The sequence below is a fragment of the Pyxicephalus adspersus genome, chromosome 10 (genome assembly GCF_032062135.1).
Source record: "Pyxicephalus adspersus chromosome 10, UCB_Pads_2.0, whole genome shotgun sequence".
Taxonomy (NCBI): domain Eukaryota; kingdom Metazoa; phylum Chordata; class Amphibia; order Anura; family Pyxicephalidae; genus Pyxicephalus; species Pyxicephalus adspersus.
Window position 1 is genome coordinate 9,686,386 of NC_092867.1, and position 24,612 is coordinate 9,710,997.

General features: G+C 37.5%; 1 protein-coding gene and 1 long non-coding RNA gene across 2 annotated transcripts in view; one reads left to right on the forward strand and one right to left on the reverse strand.

Moving 5' to 3' along the window:
* The window catches only part of LOC140339868 (uncharacterized), a 6,918-nt gene extending 5,980 nt beyond the window's left edge, over window positions 1-938 (reverse strand). Inside the window, exon 1 of the long non-coding RNA XR_011922560.1 lies at window positions 673-938. This is a non-coding gene — a long non-coding RNA (uncharacterized lncRNA). The remainder of the gene's footprint in view (window positions 1-672) is intronic.
* HOGA1 (4-hydroxy-2-oxoglutarate aldolase 1) overlaps window positions 1-22,757 on the forward strand; it is a 24,166-nt gene extending 1,409 nt beyond the window's left edge. Inside the window, exons 2-7 of the mRNA XM_072424768.1 lie at window positions 3,623-3,751; window positions 4,292-4,419; window positions 5,386-5,520; window positions 9,342-9,438; window positions 15,766-15,899; window positions 21,968-22,757. Coding sequence (XP_072280869.1) covers window positions 3,623-3,751; window positions 4,292-4,419; window positions 5,386-5,520; window positions 9,342-9,438; window positions 15,766-15,899; window positions 21,968-22,117 — 773 coding nt within the window. The 3' untranslated portion in view covers window positions 22,118-22,757. The remainder of the gene's footprint in view (window positions 1-3,622; window positions 3,752-4,291; window positions 4,420-5,385; window positions 5,521-9,341; window positions 9,439-15,765; window positions 15,900-21,967) is intronic.
* Window positions 22,758-24,612: the final 1,855 nt, after the last annotated feature.

The following is a 24,612-nucleotide window of genomic DNA, read 5'->3' on the forward strand; positions in this document are numbered from 1 at the left end:
CTTATTTTCCTCTCTTCTGCCCCTATCTGACAATTCCCCCCAATTCCCCCCAAATCCCCCAAATTTTATTTCTCCCACTTTTTTCTTTTTTGCCATTCTTTTCTTTTTCCATCTTTTTCTTCCCCTCCATCTCTCCCTTTTTTCTCTCTACTATTTACTTCTGGAACTAAAGTGATTAGAACTCGCACCTAAGGAATAAGTCAGGGATTGGGGAGCTAGTCACATGACCACTCCTGTTTTTGTCACACTGGTGGACAGGATTACTGGAGAGGGCAAAGAAAACATGGAGCACACATAATATACTGCGAGCTGTGGATATAGTAATGATAAAAGGTTTCCCTGGAGACCTGACCTGAAAGTTATTTCAAGGGTTCCCACATGTTTTGAAAAGGTTGAGAAAGGCTGCTTTAGAGTCTGGATAAAAGATTATTCTAATAAGGGATCTGAGCTGTAGTTCTGCCTCCTTTATCAGGACTTTACAAAAATGTATATGGACTTTACCAATATCGGTTGGCACAGAGTTTTTCAGTAGTTAGTGTTTGTTCTATCTGGAACCAGCTGCTAATGGATGCCATACTAATCCACAACACTCAACAATACATTTACTTCTGAGACCTCATACACTGTCTCATTTCTGCTAATTCCTAAACAAAAGGGTGGGGTTATATTTACCTAAAAATGTCAGCCTGGTAAATAGTCCATCATTGACATCTGGAGTGGAATATCATTGTGTGGTATTGGATTCACCAATCACTATCATAACCCAAGGTGATCATGGAAATCTTTTAGTGTACAGAACCTGCCAGCCCAATATTTATGAATACCATACTTACACCCCCTCCTATTAGATAACAATAATATTTTAAGATTCGTAAAAAACTTTTAGTGCTACCAAATAACTTTCCCAAGTATAATGGAGAGAAGGAGTCAAGCCATGGAGAAACAGCTGCGGTATCCTAACTTGCCTGTTTGTTTTGTCCCTTGAGAATGCTCTTTCTCAAATGCTCTTTGTCCTATATACACTGGGGTTACTTAATAAAGACATAGATACTGTTAATAAATAATATGAAGTGGCTTAAATTTCAATTAACCCATCATGTACAGGAAAGGTTTTTTTTTTAGATATCTGTATAGCATTATTATTTTACTATTTATATATTACTTATGTTTATGTTTTTCATATGCTTTGATCTGATTGTTTTGTGTATGTTCATAAACAAAGTTCTGGGTGTAAGGAGTCTAAGAAGTTTTCTTTCTTCAGCTTTTTTATAACTATAAAAGTTAGGGAAGTTGCTACAGTCAATAAAAACTCTTTTTTTTATCCCTGCAGCCTATATACAGTCATGTAAAAAACACTAATGAAAAGGTAATAATTGTGTACGTATGTCATCATATACCACAAGATGCACTTAGTTTTGTACATGATTGTGAGTCATTGCAGGATACAACATACGGTTGTCACTGCCTGACTAAGAGCCATCTAAGTGAGTTTCATGTATCAATGCCAGGGTGTTCTGCCGTCTTTGCTTTTTCACAATGATGGTAATGACATCAGGAATTAGCAGGCTGGTATTACCACATTATCACTTTGCACAGATATAATTTAGAATGGCCCTCTTTGCCAGATTCACTGTAAAATATCAAATGACGAGTACTTGCTTTCTGCTAATGTTAGTAAGTACACACTTGTAATATAGTGTGAGACTTTATATCAGACTTTATTTCATTATCCAACATTGCATTTACAGTGGTGAAAGCACCTTGTCAATGTGTATTTATAGAGGAATCTTTTTTTCTTAGTTAAGAACCCTCAGGTTTTTACTTCTACTATCAAGAGATTTAAGCTGCGTACACACTTCTAATGATTATCGTTGTAACGACGAATGAATGATTGGCTGAAAATCGTTCCCAAAGAAGGTGACCGACGAACAAGGACTGTTGTTGGAAATGAACGACCGTCACGGCTGATCTGATTGGCCGATGATCGTTCACTATCTTTCGTGTGTACAGTCATTCAGTGATCGTGCATGCTTCTGCAATACACTTTCTCCTTTACATGTCACTCCCTGCATCGTTCAAACGATTGTATCTACCGTGTGTACATTATTGGTGGATTATATTTGAACAATCGTATCGTTACAGCATATACAGGATTGTGCACAATACGATCGTTCAAGTATAATCGTGCATATTCGTCGATCTGTCGTAATTGTTCATTTTCTAGCGATAATTATTGAAAGTGTGTACCTAGCTTTACACTTACTTCCTGTCCTGCTGGAAAATCAAGGGAAAGGTTATAACCCCTGTCAGCAGAATAATGCTGTCTGTGCCTTTGTTATAGATTGTCTTCATTTCTTGTTTGGTGGAAACATTGTCACTACATTGTATGTGTATGGAGTTCTAGTAGTGAAACATAAATAACAGGGTTACAAAGCCTCTTCCCAATTCATTCTAAACTAAAAAAATATGGGCCTGATAAACATTTTTAAGAGGGCCTTCTACCTGTCCTATAGTTTCAATGTCACATCCCCATCAACAAGGGGATCCTGAGGGCTATGTCATACTTGTCCAGGCAATGTGATTATAAAATATCACTTTTACTTAATGACTGAACAAAAAACACACAACACAAATGCATGTATGTTTTAACACTATCAGTAATGACACTATGTGTTGCAGGCTGACAACGTTGGGTCACTTCCTTACAATTAGCAGCGGAGAGTTGTCAGACTGTTGTGTAAACACCTTCAGTTGGCTGTTGGTATTTCAGTTAATATTATTATTAATAATAATCAGTATTTATATGGCGCCAACATATTAAGCAGCGCTTTACAAAGCCCATAGTCATGTCACTAGCTGTCCCTCAAAGGCACTCACAATCTAATGTCCCTACCATAGTCATATGCCTTTAATACAGTCTAAAGGTCCATTTTCTGTGAGAAGCCAAATAATTTAACTTCATGTTTTTTTGGAATGCGAGAGGAAACTGGAGAAAAACCCACGCAAACAAAGGGAGAACCTGCAAACTCCATGCAGATTGTGTCCTGCCTGAGATTTGAACCTGGGACCTGGCGCTGCAAAGGCCAGAGTAGTAACCGCTGAGCCACCATGCTGCCCAATTTCAATATTATGATTAAGACTTTTCAAAAAAAACATGAGGGGACAAAGGGATAAAACTTGAGAGAAACAAACTTGTGAAGTATTTACTGCAATACAGATAGAAAAACAAAAATAGGTAATGTATTACCAGAACTGGATAGGAGAAGAAGTGTTCAGTTAGCCATTGGGCTACCAATACGTAATGGCCAACTGAAGGCGTATAGATAGCAGGCTGCTGTTTATTGTGAGTCAGTGGCTTTACATTGCCAGCCAGCAACATGAAGTGATGTTACTAGTACAATTTCCTGCTTGGAAACCTTACAACGGATTCTGAAAAATTTATTTGCATACTCAAACCAAACATCTAGAAAAACTGATATTGAGTTTGCATTTATTTTAATTTGTTTCCTCTTTTCCTGAGTATCAACTCCAGCAATAAAAACAGGACTACTTAAACTAAGATGGGTATTGTATATATTTTATATGCATCATGGTAACTATGTATTCTTTTGTTCTTTTTTAGGTTTTGTTGTTCAAGGCTCAAATGGGGAATATGCTTACCTGAGTCGAGAGGAGAGAGTGGAGGTTGTGCGCAAGGTCCGTGAGGTGGTGCCAAAAGAGAAGATTCTTATTGCTGGATCAGGATGTGAATGTACAGTATACTTTTCTGATATTATACACTTTTACATTTTGTAGAAACAACTTTGAAAACTTACTATTGTACAGGTAGTCCCCGAGTTAAAGACATCTGATATACGAGTGACTTCTAGATACAAACAGAGCTTCCCTGCTGGCTTGTGTGCAGGACGGAGGCTTGATAGGTGGGCGGTTTGCATGACTTGTAGAAGTCTTTTGCTAAACACAGCTGAGGTTGTGGGTGATCTTAAGAGCTAATCTGATCTGTAACATCTTGTAACTCTTTAATGACCAAGACAAACTCAGCAATTGTTTCTTTTTGCATATCAAAGCACAGTATGTTCAGAAAAAAGAAGTGATTCTTGTTTTTAAGCATGGGATTTTAGTGATTGTTTTTTAAAATACTTTAATAATTTCTTTCCCTAGGTAGCAGCAGCCCTTTAACCTCTGTATACCTTTTCGTCATTCCCTTTATTGTGAATCTAACCACTACAACAGACCAATATAAACAGTTTGGGGTTTTTATAAATGGTCTTTTGTGTCTTTTTTTTCTCAGCTACACAAGCCACAGTGGAAATGACGCTGGAGATGGCCAAAGCTGGAGCAGAGGCAGTTCTTGTGGTGACTCCGTGTTATTATAAAGGCAGCATGAACAGCTCTGCTCTAGTGCATCATTACACCAAGGTAATCAAAACGACAGACAGTCATAAAGCAAGAATACAAGAACTGGATGAACACCAATAAAGGGGCACCAATACCGATGTATTCCAAAAAATTTCATTTTTTGTTCTGAATTAGTCACACAATTAGCTTTGAAGCCTTTCTATTAATGTTACAGCCAGATAATAGTCATTTTTACATAGAGGGCTTAGCATCAGGAGCCGGCATACACTCTCAGTAAAGGTTACCTTTATATGTTATTGGAGAAATATACTGGCTGCTGTTCCAGATATCCTTCTGAGTTGCCTGCATGTTGTCTAGTAACTCTGAATTAAAAACAAACAAATGCACCCTTGTAAAAATGCAATGAGGGATAAAAACTAACTAAGTCCAAGGACCGGTTTTTGGGGAAGCTAATTAACATAACTGAATCATTTTGTGGGAGGAAACCCATGCAGAAACACAAGAAGGCCACAAAGTAACATAGGAAAATCTGCAAACTTTGTTCTTCCATGAAAATAGGAACTACAGGTTGTTTTAGGTATAAAACAGAAAAGAGTCAAAATAGAAAAGAAAATGTAGTTGTATTAGTTGTATTAGCCTTGCTGATTTTTTGCATGTGACCATGAATAAGTGGTGATCCAGGACACTGGTTTCACATACAGTATTTTTTGTTCAAATTACTTGAGAAATGGCTATAAATGTTGACTGTGTATTTCTTGCTTCCCTTGAAATTCTGACACATTGACCCTGATTTACTTAAGTATTCCAAGGCTGGAGAGAATACACTTGCATCAGTGAAGCTGGGTAATCCAGCAAACCTGGAATATATTTCCTAAAAGTCATTTGCTATTTGTTAGCAAATGTTTTCAATCCTGGACCAGATCCATCCCAGGTTTGCTGGATCACCCAGCTTCACTGATGAAAGTGTATTCTTTCTAGCCTTGCAGAACTTTAATAAATCAGGGCCTTTGTCTTGTTTTCTTCTAGGTTGCCGATGCCTCCCCAGTGCCTGTTATCCTTTACAGCGTGCCTGGCAATACTGGGTTGGATTTGCCCGTGGATGCAGTAGTTTCTTTGGCTCAGCACCCAAACATCATAGGGATCAAGGACAGCGGAGGAGATGTAAGTCCTTGATTTTACAGTGAAAGTATTCCACCTATTTCTGCCCTGAGTATTCTGGAACAGTGGAAACATGTCACATTGCTTAATTAGTGCAAAATAACAGGTTTTCTTTAAAACCCCTCCTAATCATCTACAAATTTGTGCATAAAAAATAATCATGAACTTAAAGTACTTATGGTAAATAAATAAATCCTCCACCTGCATTTTGTAATTCAAAGCAGTTCTTGTCTTCAATTAAGAAAATAATATGTAACAGCTATGACATTATCAAGATGGAAATATGATTCAAATATTTTTAGGAAAACTTTGTAATAGTAGTTAAAATTAAGTGAACACCTTAGATCCCTAATACTATTCTTTTAACAGGATGTCAGTAAAAATAAAAGTACATCTACTTAATTCATAAAAAGTCAACTGGAATGATTCCGGAGATCTTTCTCTAAGACTGCAGTAAACGTGTAGTGTTAGGTTTATGAGGTAAAAATTCTTGCTGGTCTATAAACAGAAATGTTAAATGACAACCTGAGCTTAAAAAGAATGTACTCTTAAGGTTTATCACCTAATAACACACTCTTAAAAAAGCCTTTGGCGTGTACGCTTTTTACACTATGGACAAGAGCACATCTAGTGAAGAACAAAGAACACATGCTGCCTGGTAAGATATCAACCTGTTTAGGATATTATTTTACATGTCCGTTCTTTTTGTTACATTGACTTCTTATATAAATGAGAAGATACATATGTCCTTATTTATTAAAGCTCTCCAAGGCTGGAGAGGATACACTTTCATCAATAAAGCTGGGTGATGCAGCAAACGCGGAATGAATTTCTTAAAGGTCTTTTGCTATTTGTAAATAATTGTTTTCAATCCTGAACTAGATCCATTCCAGGTTTTCTGGATCACCCAGCTTCACTGATAAAACTGTATCCTCTCCAGCCTTGGAGAGCTTTATTATATCTGGTCCAGGACTGAAAACATTTGTTAACTAATAGCAAATGTTATTATTAATAAACAGGATTTATATAGACAGACTTAGACAGTGACACCCTGCCCAGAAAAACTTAGAAAACCAAGAGGTGGGGAAGCAGCATGCAATAGGTGGGAGAAATCTATTCCAGGCTTGCTGGATCACTCGGTTTCTTCCATGTCAGTGGCTCTGATTTATTAAAGTTCTCCAAGGCTGGAGAGCATACACTTTCATCAGTGAAGCTGGGTAATCCAGCAAACTTGGAATGAATTTCCAAAAAGTCAAGCTATTTGTTAGCTATTTGTTAGAAAATGTTTTCAATCCTGGACCAGATCACCCAGCTTCACTGATAAAAGTGTATTCTCTCCAGCCTTGGAGAAATTTATTAAATCAGGGCCAGTGTATCAATCTTGAAGATCCTTAATAAATTAGGCCTAATGCAAGATAAGTATTTGGAAAAGACAATACCCAACTCCTCTATACTCAAATCATACTTGAACATACTTGACAATGAATTTATATGACTTATATGGCACTAAAGGGGCACTAAGTTTCTCCTGTAAGATATGAATTATGCTTTAATGATGCTGCATATATGATTACTGTCCTGTTTCTCTTGCATGCTTAGGGACAGATATATATGATCAATGCTTGGTAAATATCTAATTATAAAGTGTTTGTCTCCTCTAGGTATATAGAGTAATACAAGTATTATTTGATTATTATGGTTATTAAAGGCTAAGAAAATGATGAGAAATGGTACCTTGCACACACCTATCTTGCAACACTTACTCTTCACCCTGATCTTCTAAACTTTACCAAATATTAGAGAACCCACTTTTAGACTAATGCAAACACACGGCAGTTATCAACCACTTCACAAAAACCTGATGAGTGTTGACTGAAAAAACATCCAAAGTTTGAATGCTACCTACCCCTGGGGGTATCCTATGTTATCCTAATCTGTTTAGCTGTTATTGCTGTTGGAAGCTGATTGGAGTACTTAGACTTGTCTACAAATGTAGCTGAGTTTAAGATGACTATTGTGATCTGCCCAAAAATGCAGTACTATGAGGACCTCTGTACCACTTGGTGTTTTCCTTGAAGAACAATGGGTATCTTCAGATTGTACCCTGTGTTTTAGTTTCAATTCCACAGGACAGCTGGGATTAAAAGTGAAACATACTAAGGACCAGTTATGAAGAATTACATAGACAGACAGATATAGACATAGACAATTTGGACCCTTAAGAAATGATCCCTTCTTAAAGTATGAAATAGTAATAATTTGATCTGGATGTTTTATGGGATGGTTATGCACTGTCGGTACATATCAGCTAACATAATTCTGATGTTAGGTTTTTGGACACCCTAGAATAAGTTCCAGGCAGAGAGTCGGCAGCTTGACATTTTCAACCATGGCAAGGATCCAAAGGACACTTCCAGGACCGAGACGGCTCTAAGCCTTTGCTCATTAGAGTGTTGAAGGACAATGTTACAGCACTGGTTGTATCATTCACACCTACATTTACAGTCATATAATGTATAAACTATATTTATTTGCCACTTTACTAAGCCTGGGGCAGCAATAAATGATGGCATCAACATGGACTCTCTATAACAATAACGTATTGCACTGAGCTTTGTCATAATGTGAAAATAGTTCTCTATATAGCTGGTCCATTAAGGAGATCAGAACTGAAATTAATAACCAGGTATGGTGCATGATGACTGTGACACTGTCGAAAATCCAAATACCAAAGACAGTACTCACAATTCTTTGAAAATCCTTTTACTGTGGTTCTATATCGACACTGTGTTTCGGGGGTCAGTGGTCCCCTTATCAAGGCAACAATCAGTTCTGTGAATATTAGAGAAAGGCAATTTTTATATTTTGCACAAATACATTTAAAATTATTACTTTTATCTTTAAAACTAGACAAGGAACAATCCACAAGTGTTCACATTTAACAGATATACAAACCCTAGCAATTAATTTATCTTTTTTCCTCCTTTTGTTACATAACTTTAACTTTTTTAATAAGTTCAAAAGATTACTTGTTGATCAGAAATTGAGCTGACCTGTACACTTCCTCAGTTCTTTCAAAAATTCTAATTGGTCCCCCTGTTTTTAATTTGGACTACATAATAATAAGTGTTGCTAGGATGACAGAGTAGAAGGGTATAGGAGGTTTACTATAAGACAATTGGCACAGGATTGAGTGCATTTCTAGCAGATCAACTGGTTTATTTGCAGGGTCTTTGAAGGAATAAAATATGGAAGTTGTCATATGTAGCTGAGATGTACTGCAAATATTATAGAATAAACTAGTAGTTTGGACTGGGCTGCCCAGCAAAATAAGTTATATTCTACTTTTCTCTTATAGATAAAGAGGACGTTAAAAAAAGTTAATGTAGCCTTCCACTTATTAAAGTGCAAAACATATTAAAGAGCCCCTACACCCAAGTTGGACAAATCTCTGCTTTATCTACAAAATCAACCTAAAGACTTATTTTTCATATTAGTCATGATGCTAATATTTACTAAACGGAGCATGGTAGATATAGCTTTCAGGAGGCAATAGGCTTTGTCTTTTCCCTCAGTACAGGGTCCTGTCACCCATGCCTAGAGCTATGCAAACCTGCAGTTTTTCCTGGTAAGCTAAGGTTGTATTGATATTTAAAGCATACTAAATCCCAGTCTACTATATTGTGAGTTTAATAAGATTCTTGCATTGTATAACTTCACCTGAATGGATTGTGTGTTCCTCAACAAACCTGAAATTTACTTATTTATAAATAAATAAAGATAATAAATAAATAAATATTTATTACCTTCTCTTTTTTTTTTAGATTACACGTGTAGGCCTTATTATCCACAAAACCCGCCACCTTGGCTTCCAAGTGCTATCTGGATCTGCAGGCTTTCTCTTAGCCGGGTACTCAGTAGGTGAGTAAAATAATATTACCCAAACACATGCAGAGCAAGACGTCTTAGACATACCTATGCGTCACAGTAACTTGAATGATTTGTAATATTTACCCTTCGCTTAATATAACGATGGATTTATGGAAGTGGTATATGTGACTTATTTTAATTTATTACTTCATATGTATCCTGAGCTGGAGACCCAGGGATCAGATTCAACTGAAGTCTAAAAGATTCTGCCCTGTCAACGGTCTGACCTTACAATCTGTTGTCTAGCTTCTATGTTCCTACAAATGTCATGTAGGAAAAGTGTAAAGGTCAATTCACACTAGTGCATTGTTGCAATGCATGCAGATGGACACCTTTCCATGTGTATTACAGCAAAACACAGCAAGTGCATTGGTGTTTTGCATTTCCATATTTAATAACGGCACCCCAAATGCTGCTTCCCAGCCCACACAGTTTTAATCGAAATTCTAAACAGGATTAGGTCTCTCTAAAGCCAAAGCAGGGATGCGTTAACACTTAGGATGGGCTTCAGACTATTAAAGCAATAGGCTACCTATATACAGTAGGAGTGGACATGCTCCTAATAACTTGACATCTCCTAATGAAGTAACAAATGCATCCCACCTCTGACAATGCTCATCATATTGTCTAGGGTGGTCATTCAGGATTCTTGTCTATTATCAGACTGTTTTGGCCCTTTGGAAACACATAGACATAGTAATTATCTCGCCTTTTTTCAATTATGCTTATAGTGGCAGACATTAATATTACATTTTATTTATTAGACACCAATGCATTATGTAGCACTTTACATTCTGAAGGGGTTGAAAATGTCACGAAGATGCAAGCAAAGACATAGGAGTTGGAGCTGCCCCAAAGAGATTAGCCATTTACTTTTTTTTTTGTAATCCAAGAAACAACAATTAATGTTTTTCAAATCTATGTGTATTGTTGGATGCAAAAAGGCCAGTATATGACCATCATTAGTTTCTACTCTTCTTTGATCTTTACCAACTAAAAAAACTACAATGAAGTCACTCAACTCGAGTGAGCAATTTGTTTTCACATGGGAATGTGACTGTGTACATCAGCTGTTTTTTCCCTGTACTTGACACCATATGGTGATTTTCACAAACAAATCGTCTTCCCTGTGTTATTTTTTTTCTTCTGTTAGATAAGCAATGACTTAGAACTTACAGGCTTAAGTAAACTGTTTTCGCATCTAAGCGTATATGTTTTGTTGCATACAACAATACATGCAAATAGCTGAACCTGGGTGATACAGCAAACTTGCAATGGATCTGGCCCAGGATTGAAAACATTTGCCTAATAATAGCAGATGATTTTTTAAGAACTACATTCAATGGTTGCTTTTCACACTGTCCTCACATTTTGGATGTTTTAAACTGATCTGAGTGGCTGCTATACATGCATTGTAATCCAACAGCAAGAGTAATGGTTTTTGCACTTTCTCATGTATGGCAATGCTGCTTTTTAAACCAATACTGCAGGAAAGGGTAGGGATTTTCAGAAAAGAGGCAGTGTCACTGCAAAACTAGCAAATAATTGATGTGTGAGCTGAAATGTTATTTTTAATCAGTATTCTAGCTCCAAAGAGCGCTATTGTATTGTATGTTGCCTTTCTTTCATCTCAACACAGCTATACCAGTGGGTGGGAAGGCAAAAAGAAACATTGTCCCTTTCCCTTTGCCACAGCCTTTCTCAAACTTTCCAATTGGAGGAACCCTTTAAAAAAAGTTCAGGTCTTACATTGATGGTCAGCTTACAGTGGTGGTCAGTGGAAAGTATACTCCCTGCACATGGCTTTTGGGGTCATGCTACTAATTGCCAGATGACACTGGACACAATACTGTAAGGTCATCTTTATATCAACCTCCCGAGGAACCTTACAGTTCAGAATGGCTGCTATAGAGTGTCAGGGACAGCTGTGAGTCTGCCAGTGCTGCTGACATCACATCCAAGATGGTGGCCAACCCAGGGCCTTTGTGTGTCTGCAAAAGAAAGGCTTTTTGCAGGTACATAATATCCATCAAATATGATAAATGCACATATATTCCAATGGAATAATTGTTGTTGGAATGAATGGCACAAATTATTTTTTGGGATCAGCTGATTGGCATATTTGCAGCGCTTACACCCTCAGAATAATGATAACCTTGGACAGTTTTTGATGAGGCCAGATTATTTTTTGTTTGTAACTCTAAAAAACAAAAAAAACAAATTCACAATCACAAAACAGACTTAAGGTGTTGGTGATTTATGTATTTAAATGTAAAGTTTATTGTCCAGCCTTTGCATTTAATGATAAAAGGAGTTTTACAATTCCTGTGGGATACAAAGAAAGGAAAACCACATATGTTTCATAAACATAGAATCAAAGATATGAAGTGGTTATGAATCTCCGAGGGGGATAAGGTAGATCTCGGCTGAAAAAGCTTTTAAAGCATTTCATTTGAAAATCCCCCAGCACCTAAACCATGTTACTCTGACATTGCTGAAAATAGCAGGACTCGATGTTCTCTGAAAAGCTTCAGGGACATTGTGACCATTATGAAAATGGCATTGTATAACCGGGCCCTACGTCTCTCTCCAACTCAAGCCAACTGATCTGCATGAATTCCAAGAGACACTATATCAGATGGGAGAGTGTCGGTACGCTATGCATGGAATGGAATCTGTGCAGTAATCCCAAATGAAATCAGGGGTCACCTCTGCAGGATCAGGAGTGCTATGAAGATCCTTCTAGGAGCTGGCTGTGCATAGAAATCTGTGTATCTTTGTAGTGTTGTCTCTAAAAGGGACTGCTGATGATGGGGCAATAACCACACTGTTGAGCCCATTGCATCTTTTTTTAACAACAAGGATTTTATTTAATTTCATCACACATGCAATGAAACATTATTAGTTGTCACTGTAAGGAAATTGAACAAGGCTATTGTAGAAATGCTGGCTTTGTGGCTAGGTCAGTGGTACCCATTTGGTATACAATGCCCCTGATTCATCATTGAAATCCGCGATCGCGGGAAGCGCGACATGATCGCCAGTAAAAAGCTGTCGGATAAGCGCGGCTCCGTGCGCGAGCTTTTCCGGTTGTTGAATAGCGCGATCGCGCGCGATTCCGGATCGCTAATACGAATGCGCGACCGATAATCCGATTTTGTTTGATGAATCAGGGGCAATGTATCAAACGTAACTGTGAACCCGAAAGACATTCTTTCCATTAAAAGTATACTGAAAATAAAACCAGGAGAGAAATAAAGGGGGCACTGGGTACCTATTAAGTTGTTCACCCAAACATCTTAGTACTGTACCATTCCAGTTTATTATTTCATCCAGACATTGCTGTACTGTTCCAGTCTACCACATGATGATGGAACATACCCCTTGTACCTCTCGCCAGCCTTGAAGTCTATAGGCATACAACTAAATCCTATAGTAAATTACCTTTACAGGAATCAACAACTAAACTATTTGAACTCAGAAGTTCCTCAGAGATTCAAAATTTCTACCCTGGAAATTTTAAATTCTATTAGCTTACCGGTCTGGGATCCAGCGCTGATCTTCATCCCAAACTAAATGACACCCAGCTCAACCCAATGCCTTTGAGTTTAGGGCTTATTGGTCCTGTCGTCTGGTGTATAAGTGCTGAAAGTTCTATCTTAAAAAAGATACATTAAAAAATACATACAGGGTGATTTGCATCTATGAGGGAAATAGGAGGGCTAAGGGGAAGGAAGATGAAGTTGGGCTTTAAATGTAAATATTGATATGGGAAGCATTGAGGAAGAGAAAGTTATACTGCTCAAGCTTGCAGAAGCTTGGTGAGGGCAAAGTAAGCAGAGGAATGAGCCTTAAGCCGCAAACACACTTGCAATTATAGTTGGAAAGGATCATCAAAGATCCTTTCCAACGACCAACGGCACCGTTCTGCTCTATGCAGAGGGGAGAGCGACGGAGCGGCACCCTGCTGCACGCTCTCCCCCTTCACTTGCATTACAATCGTTCATCGTCCGTGGATCCGCCAGGATGGTCGTTTGGACGATGAACCACAGGTGCTGTACACACTTCAGATTCTCGTACGATATTGTCCCTGAGCTGATTATCGGGCAAGAGTTGCAAGTGTGTACGTAGCTTTAGAGCTAGCTGCTTCCCATTCACTGTCCAGTCACCAGTCAGGGATTAGAGAGAAGATTCTATTGTATTCTATAATTGTAATTGTTGTAATCCACCTGGCTGTGGCAAAGCTGTGTAAATCTCAGGACTAAATGGACAGAAATACAATCCTTTTGATAGGTAAAAGAGCTTTTCCTTTCCATATCAGTTTCAGATAGCCTGACCCTTTACAAAATCAAACTCTGGTACCTATCTAAGCAGCCTTTAATATCACTTCCCTTCTGATTCAATAATAATAATAGGAACTTTATTTCTTTCTGGGGTTTAAATCTGATGGTATAGTTCTGGCCGCATTGTGCTCATGTTTAGTTTATGTAGTGAGGTTTGCTATGTGATTTACCCTCTGTATCAGCAATGACTTTACCACTAGGCTGCCCCTTTAGCCTAGCAATTATGTTCATTGAAGCATAGCTAATGGTTTGGCTCATCTTCCAGAGTATCATTGCTTCTCCGCTTGTGATGATCAGAGAAGAGCTAATAATACCAGTCATAATGCAGAGCCCATTAACTGCGTAGTAAATTTTTAAAAGCGTTGTGTAGGTTTAGGCAAAGCACATGATGCGGTTTCACTTAAAGCCAATGTTGCATTTAGTGGGTTGTTATAGAACATTGCCGCTTCGTGACTCAGAATCCGTATTCCGGTTTAGTAACTGGCGGTACTCACAGCCTCATATACTGACACACTATAGTTTTCATTAAAGGGACAAAGAGTGTACTAATTGTACAATCACAGTTGCACGCTGTTCAATTTATTATTAAATTAGGAGCTCATGTGTAAGAATGAGATGTTAAAGGAGCATTTTTAATTCACTGAATGAAACGAGTAACTGAACCGGCTCATTTGCATTTATTATGGAATTGCACGCTAGTCTTGGAGTAGCTGGCCTTGGGTTTCTTAAAAAGAACCTTATTTATTACCACTATTATATCAGCACTTTAATACTGATGATCCCCATAGCCCCCCATAGGGTCTGATCATCACTTGTGAATATGACAACACTGGTAACAGTACCAGCAGATAATCAAAAATGAGGATGGTAACCATGTCAGCTGATCCTTTCTTTTAATTATTGGGGCAATCACAAAAATGTCTATAGAAAAAATAGTACTTTCCGGGGATCATGTGCCTTTATATTTGTACAATCTGTCAACTAAAATTTTTGTATTGTGTATTAATATCCCCTTCTGACCTGTCAAAAGGTAAAAAATACTTACCAAGAAAAAGTGACAACTTCTCTACCTGGAACCTGTACCTTTATAAAGAACTAAGCCATAAAAGTCACCTTTAATAATATGGTTGACAGAAATACATATAATTTCAGTTTTTGCATCAGCATGGCCTGAACAATGATAGTTGATTAATATTACTTTGACATCTTTTAGATTGTAAGCTCTTCAGGACAGGGTGCTCTCCTCCTCCTGTGTCACTGTCTGTATCTGTCCGTCATTTGCAACCCCTATTTATTCTACAGCACTGCGTAATATGTTGGCGCTACATAAATCCTGTTTATCATTATTACTATTATAATAATAATAATGGAGATAAAGAATCTGTATATGCTCTCTTTTATTCACTCTTCCTTACTGACAGACTGCAAACAGCTGAGGGTAAATGTGCTTTGTTGTGTTTTAAGTTGCTGAAGGTTGTAATAAATACTTAAAGGCCTTGTCCTGGATGAACTTTGCTTAGAAAGTATGTGACACTGGGTTATATATCAAGGAAAAGGTTGTAAAGCTCGCCAAAAAGGGGTGACACAGCTGACTGACACTTGTCACTACTTTCTCTATACTACAAAGGTTTGAAGAAGGTGCAGTATATACTAACTTCTGAATATTATGGTTGTGCTGTAATTGGAGCACCATACATTCTAGTATTGCCCTTTATTATTTTCTACCGTATGATACTTTGTGTTTTGAACTCCAGAGAAATTTTTGAACAGCACTGGGTAAGGTTACCCCCTCTGTCAGTATATCATTTCTGTCTGTATCCCCATTGGAGACTATTTTTGTTGATAAAACTTTTGTGTATTTAAAGCAAACACTGTAAAAAGTAAAAAAAAAAAAACTAGGAATCAATTAAGTAAAAACTTACAAAATGGAATCAATTCAATAAATCAATTTCTGTCTCCATTTTTTTTTGGATAGGTGCTGTTGGGGGTGTTTGTGCTTTGGCTAATGTCCTTGGTCCCCAGCTTTGTGAACTGGAAAGACTGTGTGTAAACGGCCAGTGGCAGGAAGCAAGAGAGCTTCAATACCGCCTGATTGAGCCAAATGCTGCGGTAAGTGTGGTCTTCAGGACTTTATTTCCGTTTTGTACTATTTACACCACAGGGAGGTTATCTGCCATTTAATGTACAGCGCTGTGTAATATGTTGGCGCTATATAAATCCTGTTTATTAACCCCCCCCTAGCGGTAATCCCGAATGTGACTCGGGGTGGATTTTACATGCAAAAAGGGACAATCCCGAGTCACACTCGGGGTAACTTTTAATTAAAAAAAAAAATCCCACTTACCTTGCTCCGTCGCTGTCCCCTGGCATCCTACTGGTCCCCGCAGGTCCTGGGGACACGTCCTGCTCCTCCGATCTCCAGCCACAAAGTGCAGAGGCGAGATCTATGGGGTTTCCCCCCCATAGAGTGCGGACGTTGGTGCGGGCGGGAGGATTGGCGGGAAATTCAATAATTTTGTATTGGATTCAATACAAAATAGCTGTAATGAGTCCAATACAAAGAAATATTCATATAATATATATATAATTATATATTTTATATATATATATATATATATATATAAAATTATAAATTTTATATATATATATATATATATATATATATGCTACTGTTCAGTTATATGATATGTTTAAATATTTTTAATATATTATTAATTATATTAATAAAAATATATAAATAATATTAAATTTATTAAATATCAATGAGTTATGCCTAAGAATTACAGCCTACAATGAAAAATAAATTTCCATGCAAAAAATTGTACCGCATTTTGCATGGATATGGGCAGAATTAGGCATGGATATGGGCAGAATTAGGCCGCTAGGGATGGTAATAATAATATTAATATTAAAAATGTGGTTTTACACCAGAGACAATTGAAGTGTCAAAAGACTTCTCCAAATGAATGGGGAAGTCTCTCTCTTTCTCAACAGCAAGGCAACACAGACAACTAATAACAAAAACACAATACAACATATTTTTACGTGCTACCGTGTTTCCCCGATTTTAGGACATCCCCATTAAGTAAGCCACCCCCGATTTTTAAAAAAATAATTAAAATAGGGCATATTTTGGCATTTCAAAAAATATAAGAGAGTGCCTTATAATCGGGGAAACAGGGTAGTCTTTGAATGTGTGGCTACATTTTTTTTCTTTATTTCAGGCTATTTTTTTTAAGTTTCTCTCTGTGATTGTTCCAGTAATGCCCTAAGTTAAAAATGCTCATTACCACAATGTATCTATGGGGTCATCATAGGAAGACGAATGTTAGAACTGATAAACACGTTATAGTTCAAAAGATGATGACTATCCAGCCCAGATAGTTCTGGAAAGATTTGTCAGGTATTCCCAAGGCAATATTACCCTTTTTTAACAAAAAATCAAAAAAAATAACTGGTTGAGCTACAATATTACACAAAATTCTCTCTGGATCAGCCTTTCTCCAGATTTTTAAAATGGGGAACTCCTGCTATAATTAGTTCATCCACAGCTCACAGTATATTCGCATGATGGTCAGTATGAAGAATGCCTCTTACATTGCTGGCTAGTGGAAAGAATGTCATCCTTACAGATAGCCAAAAAGATCATTGGTGTCAATGGTAACTGACCTCAAAATCACAAATTGTTCATTGATCAAGGAACCCCTAGCAAGCTCCGGAGGAACCCTGATTGAGAAAACATACCTAGAATAAAGGTAACCTGTCATGAGAGTATTTTGTAGGCTGCTGTCATTACTGACCTTCCCTGAAAATGTTAATTGCCTGGTGTCATGCAGATGATTCGGGTTCAACGCATCTGTATCTGTATAGTTAAAAATAGCCTGATTTGCTAATTATGCTCATTTGCTGTATGACACAAGACCATCTTTTACATTCCCTTTATTTCTGGTGCTGGGTGGTACTTTAAAGAGGACCTAAACCCTTGAATATGTGGCCAAAATAAGAATAGTCACCTGTATTGCCCATGGTCTTTCTGCAGATGATCTTTTCCCATTACTGACATACTATCTCCTAGATTGTAAGCTCTTCGGCGCTGGGTCCTCTCCTCCTCCTGTATCACCGTCTGTATCTGTCTGTCATTTGCAACCCCTATTTAATGTGCAGCCCTTCACAACATGTTGGCTCTATACAAATACTGTTTAATGATAATATTAATAATAATACTATGACTTAGGAATTCTTTGTTTTCTCATGTCAGATGATGACATCTTATCATGTCAGAAAAGATAACATTTTAGTGGTGACTTCACCAATCTCACTCGAAATCTTTGAGTCTACCAGTCATCATTCCCTTAGATCTCATACTGCAGATGCAGAATCAGGATAAATACTATACTAAAATTACATTTCCAGGGTACTAAGACAAAATGAACGTTTCTAAAAGTTGCCTATAACAAATCTTCACTATTTAAATCCTGTTACTTTAAGATCTGGCTTTTGTAATAAGACAAGACAAAGAAAGATGATAGGTTGAACAAGAACAGAAATTTGATACAATTAGATATCACCTATGCATGGATCAGCTAGGAAAATGCTACATGGTTCTATACATAGCTCCTTTCTCTTTACCTTAATAAATAATTACAACTAAATCTTTTTTTTTTTATAAATTCTAAGAAATAACCCTCTGGTTTTTATGATTAATGTTTTCAACAACCTTAGACATTTTCTAAACTTATCTTTCTCCTACACTGGTTAAGAAAACACCAGACGGGCCTTCTCCCAGAACCAGCGTGGTGCCCAGTTGGCATCGCAGCTGGCATTTTGTTAAGTAATGGGATGTGCAGCTGTCCTGTTGGCAGCCCTCCAGGTAGCATTATGTAGCTGGTGTGTTTTGCTTGCGCTAGGAAAGCATGACAAACCTTCCAGGGTCATTCAGTCTGCCGCAGTCTAAGAAGGAGCCATAATAGGGATTAATGGCCACATGAATGGATGAATGTATCACTGATTGACTAGATTACATGCTGCCTACATGTGGTTCCTGTCTCTGGGAATTTTCACCTTCACATGACTTTGATTGGTAGCTTTGTATATTTATCTTTCTACAAATTGCAGTATAAAAAAGTTTTTGTTTTGGTCTTGCTGCTTTATGATGCAGAATGATCTGTTTCACTGTAAAGAATACAGCTGTATACATTTTTTAATTGTCAAACCATATCTGAACTTTCAGTATTCAGTAATCAGCTACAAATACTACAGGGGCATTAAAAGGTGTGCAACGTCTTGCAGTTAGTTTTCTTTAAAAAGTGTCGATAGCCCGAGTAGAAATGCCTTTCCTTGTCAGCATGCTGCAGATAAGGACCCTGGTTCTGCAGTAGTAATCTCTCTTTAGTGGTCAGACAAGCACCCCTAGTCACAGCTAGAACCCTCTAATCATCAGGGAACATGTGATTTGCTATTTACAGAGCTATAGGTTGCTATCAGCAGCTGGTCAGATTTCTGCATTGATGCCACTGCTTCCACATAGAGATCAACAGTCATTCCCTGACTCCCAGGAAGGGTTTGGTGAGTGACAGAGACTAAGATGAGTGACAGTGGGTGGCTGCATGGAAAAGGAGTACCTGACCCTTGGGAAGGTAATTTTATTTTATTGTATACCACTGCATTCTTTGTACAGGGAAAAGGGACTCATGGTGTCTGCACATGTTATATGGGGAATGGGGTTTGTAGGGTAAAAAGGGGGTTTCGTAGACTAAACTTTAAGTAAACACTGGTGGATTGGACCCCTGGCCCCCAATGTAACCCTGGGGGGGGGGGGGGGGAATGTAGGAAGGGGATGTAGGAAGGGGAAGAGAAGTACCAAAACAACAAAGATGCATGGAAATCATAATACCTTGTTTTCACAGAATAGTTTTCAATCATTTTGAGGTTGCATTGGCCTTTTCTCCTATACAGTTCAGTAAAAGTACAGTTCTGCTGCCCTGTGGGTAACAAAGTGTTGGGTGCAGGATTCCCAATGTGTAATTATAAGACTTCATGCTTAGTCAGGGAAGGGACATGGTCATAGGATAGGTGGAAATCTCTTGTGTTGGATGTGGAGTTGGAATTGGCATGGTACAAATGAGACCACAGGTGTGTTATGAAGAAGTCAATGCTTGAAGGCAGGAGAAGACATTTGTTGCTTTGGATGGAACTTGTTGTGGAAGACTTTTACAGGGAAAACACAGACATGGTGTGTATTGGAAGAACATGGGTCCATGTTCTGGGGATGTGGCTATGATGGAATAGCATCCACTTGGATCACAATGACACCTGTGTTTGGGGTGGTGTATTGATTTTTGGGGTGGATAAGGGACAATTTCAACACCTATGTTCAGTTTTTCAGTAACTGTAGACTTTTCTGCCCTGCCAACTGATTTGCAACTTTTATACATCTGCAGTGTTTTTTGATATTACAAAAATCAAGTTAGGTTTACTTTATCTTGCAAAAACTTTTTTCACATAGGGCAGTGTATATGGTGATCCTGTTTTCCAGATGTATTTGCCTTTTAACTAAGGCTTGGTGTGCGCATCTCCTAAAATACTCATGTAAACAATAAACCTATCCCATCCATACATGGATTTGTTAGCATGTAAGAGCAGCTGTTAGAATGGCAGGAGCTGTTGTTGTTATGTCACCGCCATTATAATGACATTGACATGAGGAAAGATTTGACATAATGTACCCTGCTGAACTTTTAACCACATTTCTCAATCATAAGACACTCTCCTCAATTGTTCTGAGCTATTTTTACGATATGCCTGACTGTAATTAATTGATGGAACATGTAGTTCGGCTGCTCTGATAGATGATGAGCATGACCCTTGCAAATGATGCTGCCTACCAGGAATTCCCTAAATGTTATTGATCTAAACAAAAATATTTTTATAGTTTTAGCATTCTATCTTGGTTTCTAAAGTTGGAAGGGTTACTGCAATTTAAATTAGCTGATCTTGTAATGCAGAAACTCTATATATGTAGATTATTACAATAATCAAACACATGGATTGAGGTCATCATAGGGTACCTGCTTCTTCTTTGGCATTACCCCTTTTCTTCTACAGTTTAATGCTTGATGTCAGAGTAGCCTGTAACTGGGCCTAAGTGCTTACAATGCTTTTCAATGCAAATGTTGACTTTCACAAAGTCCATAATTGCAGATAGCTTTTTGTGGGTCTCTGGTGGTGAATTTGAGCAGAAGTGTTGTATACAGAAAGTAGATACTACTACTTTTATGGCTTTTAGCAGCACACTTTGACAGATTTACTTTTTATATGTCTTTTTAAGTACAGTTTAAGTACAGTAAGTACAGTTTACTTGTTCTAATTGTGCAATTCTTAATATTCTTATTATGCATTATTAAAAGCTGTGGGGAAGTTTTTTTTCTGAAAATAGATTGGGGTTATGTTGTGTGTTTGTTTAGAATCAGATAATGCCTTTTTTAGTTCTGTAACTTTCAATAGAGGAGGAAAAAATAGGAGCTAAGATACATGTTTAACTAGTCAAGTGAATAGATTAGGCTGTCTTGCAACTTTTCAATTGTAAAGACTACTTTAAAAAAAAATAAAGACAGCCTATTTTCATTGCTATTGATCACTTTGGGGCCATCAAGAAAAATTAGGATAAGCATAGTGATAGGGGCAGACTTTCAAACCTACTTAAACAACCTTTCCCCCCTAGATAGCGACGGACAAACAGGGTCAAGCCCTCCATTTGGATTGGAGTTGGTGAAAATCCTTTCATGACCATGGAGATATCAGTGCAATAAAATAATCTAAAAAATCTAGTTATCTAGTTCTCATTCTGAACTATTGGCTTTAATTTTGAATCCCTGGCCTAGAACCTAGAAAACCCTGACTCTCCTGATCCTCATACTTGGGCCAAAATGTGTAATGAAGCCAAAGACAGAGAAATAACTTGCATTTTTTGAAACAGGTCAGCAACAGCATTTCTTGCATTATGGAGGAATTTTGCAGCAAAACACCAGACAGGGCATCTTCTGTTTATGCTCCATTTTGCATTGATCAAACAACACTTTCTATACTGTCTGTGTGTGTATTTTATTGTACACTGATGAAGTGTATACCATTTCTTTGTTGAAGCTGTGTATGATCTGAATATTCTTTCTCTGTTATAGGTGACACGAAGATTTGGCATCCCAGGTCTAAAGCAGGCTATGGAGTGGTTTGGCTATCATGGAGGCTATTGCCGTTCCCCTCTTCTACCACTCACAGAACACGAGAGAAAGGACTTGCGTAAAGTCTTTACTGACAATGCTTGGCTTTGATCTTAAAAAAACTTTGAACTGCCCCTTATTAATTTCTCTCTTAACATATTTGTATGATTGGCAGATAAAATCTTGGCAGGGCCAAAAACCTGAGAACGAAATCAATGCACAAATCAAAAATACTCAACACAAACCAAATAAAAGAAAAAAAGATAAATGTGATATAAAAATGCCTGCAAGTTCATTTCTACCCTTGTGATTCACGTGAATGCAATCCCTAAATCTGCTGCAAAACTGTTTGCTTTGGGTAAAACAGAGAGGGGTTACATATTTTTTTATTATTGTCTGTGTTTCTCCATGTCAAGTTTTATGTGTTGTCTGAGTCATTATTGTGGAGCTTTACCCTCCTGTGTTCTTGTCCTGGTGGTCAGAAAAAAAAACAAATGGAAATTTTCACCAATGACACCAAATTGCTGAAACTGGGACCTTATATAATATACAAGAATGGTGCTTTCAGCCTTATCTGTTTCTTCGTGGTGGAATTGAACTTAAATCTTGGTGTAGTGACTGTGCTGGTAGATCTCCCCAATGGGGACATTGACAGCAACATAAACACATAGAATTGAAAAAAAATTGTCACACTAGACATTTTAAAGTCCAGATCAATAAAGAAATATTAAATAAAATAATTAACATGTAATATTATCTTTTTGATTTTACTTTGGAAAAAACTTCTGTTTGGACTTCAAAAGTTGTGTTGTTGCACTCTTATCTCAGATCTGGAAAACTTTTTTTTATTGGACTTAAAAAGTTATGGTGTAGCACTCTTATCTAAGATCTGGAAAAAAAATTCTATTTGGACTTAAACCAAGAGAACCTTTGGAATCCTTTCATGTCTTACCGCTGCAAAGCCAAATTCCAGAAACCTCACATATACAAATATTTAAATTAACAATAAGGAGCAGCTTAGACCTATGCAGTGTTTTAAAGCACAGTTGTTAACCCTGTTGGGCTTACAAATCAAAATTGACTGTTAGGGTACCCCCACAATCGAAGAACATGTGCACAAGACCCTTTCTTCCAATTTTTCTACCGTTTACTGGGGTATGCAGCAATGCAGTTACAGTGCCCTCATGCACTAAGGGGCCTATTAAAATATGTCACAGCAATGCATATTGTACTGTATGTTGAAAAAACACTTTCATTAATGAAGCCGGGCGATTAAGCAAACCTGGAATGGATTTCTTCAAAGACATTTGCTACCAAATGTTTTGAATTTTGGACCAGATCCATTCCAGATTTGCTGGATCACTCAGCTTAACTGATGAAAGTGTATCCTCTCCAGCCATGTAAAACTTTAATAAATCAGGCCAATGCAGCTAAATGAGCCCTCATAAAAGCATCTAAGGGTACCAGCACTATCTATACTTCTTTCCAACCATTTAAACCTAATAAAAAGCTTTTAGCTGTAACTGAGCTTTTGAATATTTCGTCCTTTTGTCCTGATGCAGCCATATAAAATGTAAAAAGCCACCTTCTCCTCTAAATAAGCTATAACTGCCAGGGGCTCAAGATTGAATTCCACTTTTTATTAAAACATAGAGCTTGCTATATCTGGAAATATTCATGAATTTGTTCAGTGGTAGCATTGTATCATGGTTTTGTATTTCTGAGAAATGTATCAATGAAGGACTAGTGTAAACTCCAATAGACACCTTTATTGTTCCAAATTTTTTTCCACTAAGTACTCCCAAGTTCTCATTGTAAATGGTTTTTGATACCTTAGTGCCTGTAATATATTTTCCATGGCGAGGTCACATATAGATAGACTGGTTTTATGAGGGGTAAGACCAACTAGTACATTTGATATGCAGTGCCACGTGTCATGTCCAGTACTTGTACACAAACAGCAGGCTCTAATTTAAGAGAATATGAATGAAATGTGATGCAACTTAAAACGACACGTCACAAAATCTTCTGGATGTGATAACATTGAGATTTTTTATACGTGTGGCTGTCGGTATCCATTACACATAAACTTGAGGTGCGATGATTACATTACTGCTTAGCACACTGCCATGAAATAGTTCTAGAATTAGCTGCGTGCTTCTGCCAAGTCCTGTCCTGAATTACTACAGACGGCCTGATCTCACGTTAGAGTAGTGTATAAATTTACAGATCATGAGATTCCTTGGGTATGTCAGGCAGATAACTTGTGAAAATGCTGATAACTTTCTAAACTAACATTTTATGTGTATTGTTTAAAGTAAGACACCACCTTTGATGATCATTTTTGTTTTTCAATTTATATACTATATATCATTTTCAGTTTAATTTGTTTTCTACGTGGCAGAAGTCTTTTTGGGCCAAACCCAAAAAGGACATTTTATATACATGTGTGTGTGTGTGTGTATTATACACAAAATGTGATAAATACTCAACACACAATTACATCTAATTAAAAAAAATGTGATCCCAAATAGTACCAACTTAGCCAAGTTTATTTGAAATATTCCTTACAAGGCCAAGCATGTTGCTATATGTTGAGCTATGCT